Genomic DNA, 3,157 nt, shown 5'->3' with positions numbered 1-3,157 from the left:
TCTTTCCCTCTCATCTTTGCGTTCCTGATTGCTGTCCGAGTCTGGCTCAGGCTCTGGTACAACCAGCGCTTTTCTTTCAGACAAAAGGTCTCCAAGACCTTGGTCCAGGTCAAAGCGTTTAAGGATGATGCGGATATTTTCATCAAACTGAATCATGGGAAAGGCAAGACAAGACAAGAAATGGATGTGAATGAAAGGAATGCAGGGAAACAGAAGACAAGGCAAGAGGGTATTTTCTATAAAAATCACAAAGTATGTTACTAACCTGATTCCAGTATCGATTGATAATCAGCAGAGATGCATCATCAGTGGCCTGTCGACGCTCCAGCTTCTCAATGTGCTCCCGTAGCTCATCTTCAATGGCTTGCCGCTGGTCCAGCATCTCTGCTAGCTTCCGATTCTTGGTCTGCAGGGTCCTGATGTCCATCTCCTCCTGTGCAGAAGCACAAGTCAGGGCACTTTCCATACAAGCCAGATCATTGGGCTCATACAGAACACAGAGATATTTATGTTTCCAGATTAAAATAAAAAGCAAGAGGTTGAATGGGGTTGTGCAAGGAAGACATACTGTTGAAGAAACACCACCAAGCTTAATGGTCTCCACTGTGGTCCCTGAATCCTCAACCCCTGTCTTCTTCTCTGGAGGTGCAGAAGGGCCAGGCTCTCCAGCTGTCCGTTTACTGCCAATTCCAGACATGGTGGCCAAAGCATATAGAATCCCGTATTCTCTAAGTTGTTCCTGAACATTAAAGAACACTATTTTAAAAAAACAGCAAACACACACCCACACAATCAACTCAATTTAGCATTTTTAACATACTGATCCATCATGGTAACAAGATGACCAACATAATATAGACTATAAAATTCAAAAGGTTTTGGAAAATATTGGTCAAATATTAAGTCTTAAAAGACACCACTAGGATTAGCACTGCAAACAGCAAGTTGATGGCAAAAAAATACACTGCTCTATAACGTTAAAATGGAAGCACTGTACCTTATCGCACTCTTTTGAAAAAAGTCTTCATGCAGGTTCTGTCTCCACTGCTTTGATCTCTCTCTGTATTAATAAAAAATATCTGGGTTAGACTTTAACAAGCAATTGAGATGTGTATATGGAGCATCACTTCACTTCATAGCAGCCAAACTGCTCTTATTATATCAACATTGAAAGTCAGTTAAAGCAGAGGGCAGCAATAACTTGAAGATGAGCCCTGTAAGAACTCACACAGAGATGTTACAAATACTATGAAACTGAACAATGATTCTGAGCGAAGGTTTGTAAAGACCAATTTGAAGAGTCTTCCTGTCTATCAGGGGAGATACAGACATGGTTTAAGGGTATTTATCCCCAAGTTAATACAAACTGAAAAGCTCTGGACTACCAGTGACAGAATCACAGAACAGCTGAGGCTGGAAGGATTATCTCTGCTCCGGAGATCACCTGCTCAGGGCTCCTGAATAAAGCAGGGTCAGCCAGCACAGGTTGCCAAGGGCCTTGTCCAGTCAATTTTTGAGTATCTCCAGAGACACAGACTCAGCAATGTCTTTGGGTAACTCATCCCAGTACTTGACAATTCTCAGCATTAAACTAGTTTTTTCTTAGTTTGAACACTATTTCTCACAGTTCCCTAACATGTTATTTAATAAAATAAAAAATATCTCTTTAAAGAGTTCTCAAAATAAACACGGCAGCTAGTGATGGAAAATGAAATCAATTAGACCTTCATTAGACATGAGCAGTATTCTCCCATATTCACTGATGCTGTGCCAACTCAATCCGCAGATCTCTACCTCTAAACTAAATGAAACCCAGAAGTAAATGAAATTTACCATACAAGTTATGTATTGTTTCATTTAAATCTATAAGGGGATTTACAGTTAAACTAAGGGTTACAACCTGAACCTGCCAGTTCTTATGTACTTGCTTTACCTGTGCAGTTCTACTGAAAGTAATAAGGCTAATGTATTTTTATGATTAAGCTGACACACTGTTTTGCCAAATCTTATCATTTAACAAGCAGTTTAGCTTGGCATTGCTCTTTAACATATGCAAGATAATACAAATATTATTTCTAAATGAGTTACTAAAACAGCACATATAGTGTTCTTGTAACCTGTCTTAACAGAAGTATTATATACATCTTAAAACTAAAAACAAAGCAAAGACTGCTTCCATTTAACCATTTTCCTCCTTTTAGCAATGGAATTCAGTGGGAACTGATTTTAGCCAGAATGACTAGGCCACTGGAAGGGGCAGGAGGAGCAGCTGTCACTATAAACATCTGCTACCTATCAGTCCAGCTAGCCACCAGTGACCACTGCCTTTCACATTTTTTGTCCACGGACCAAGCATTTCTTCCACTGTCTCCTGAGAGAGCCCCCCACAGCTGTGTCTCCCTCCCTTCCCACTATTCACTTCCTCACATACTGTACCTCAGGATCTGTCCTACTAAGTTTCATGACCAAAACTCCTTTCTTTACTTTAGGAACTCATCATCATCCTCAGTCCCATGTTAATCACCTTCTTCTCTCCCCAGACAGTTTGCACTAACTCAGGAACAGCTGACTGTCCTCCCCTAGCAGGGGCTCAGCTTCATTTTAATCCTTCTCTTATGGTTAAAACTCTCTTAGATGGAGACAAAAATACAACTGCAACTGGCACTCCCCCTGCCTGTGGCTAGCCAAAAGTAACCTACCATGACCACCATCGATCACCTGCAGAGAGTGAACTTCCTCAGGCCCAATACTTGGCCACTGACCTACAACCCATGCCCACCAAGCATGTTAGAGCCCCTTCATGTTTGTGGCATCACTACTCAAGACACCCTCCAAAGCTCACCATTCACCTTCCTATACACATCACTCTACACTTCCAATTATTGTTCCTATAATCCACAGCCACCTGTCGTGGCCACCCATTCACCCAGAGACACCACTTCACATAGGTCGCCCACCAGAGACTCTTCTCCCCATAGAGCAAGAAACCCACTTCAAACCACCACTGACTCCCAGGCATACACAGAGGACTTCAATGATGCCCATAAACACCCCAAGACATGCCATAACATCTGCCCCTGTCCTCCATGCCCAGTGCAGACCCCCATGTTCCTGCCCCTGACCCCAGGCACACTTAGGAGCCTCCCACACCCCCAAC

The 3,157-nt window shown here is 42.5% G+C and overlaps 1 protein-coding gene across 1 annotated transcript in view; it reads right to left on the bottom strand.

Moving 5' to 3' along the window:
• RNF20 (ring finger protein 20, E3 ubiquitin protein ligase) overlaps positions 1-770 on the bottom strand; it is a 12,607-nt gene extending 11,837 nt beyond the window's left edge. Inside the window, exons 1-3 of the mRNA XM_010191570.1 lie at positions 569-770; positions 266-433; positions 2-147 (exon numbers count right to left, since the gene is read on the bottom strand). Coding sequence (XP_010189872.1) covers positions 2-147; positions 266-433; positions 569-697 — 443 coding nt within the window. The 5' untranslated portion in view covers positions 698-770. The remainder of the gene's footprint in view (position 1; positions 148-265; positions 434-568) is intronic.
• Positions 771-3,157: the final 2,387 nt, after the last annotated feature.

This window comes from Mesitornis unicolor, unplaced genomic scaffold, assembly GCF_000695765.1.
Source record: "Mesitornis unicolor isolate BGI_N332 unplaced genomic scaffold, ASM69576v1 scaffold36939, whole genome shotgun sequence".
Lineage (NCBI taxonomy): Eukaryota > Metazoa > Chordata > Aves > Mesitornithiformes > Mesitornithidae > Mesitornis > Mesitornis unicolor.
The sequence above is the reverse complement of the archived record's forward strand: the minus strand, read 5'-3'. Positions and strand labels throughout refer to the sequence as shown.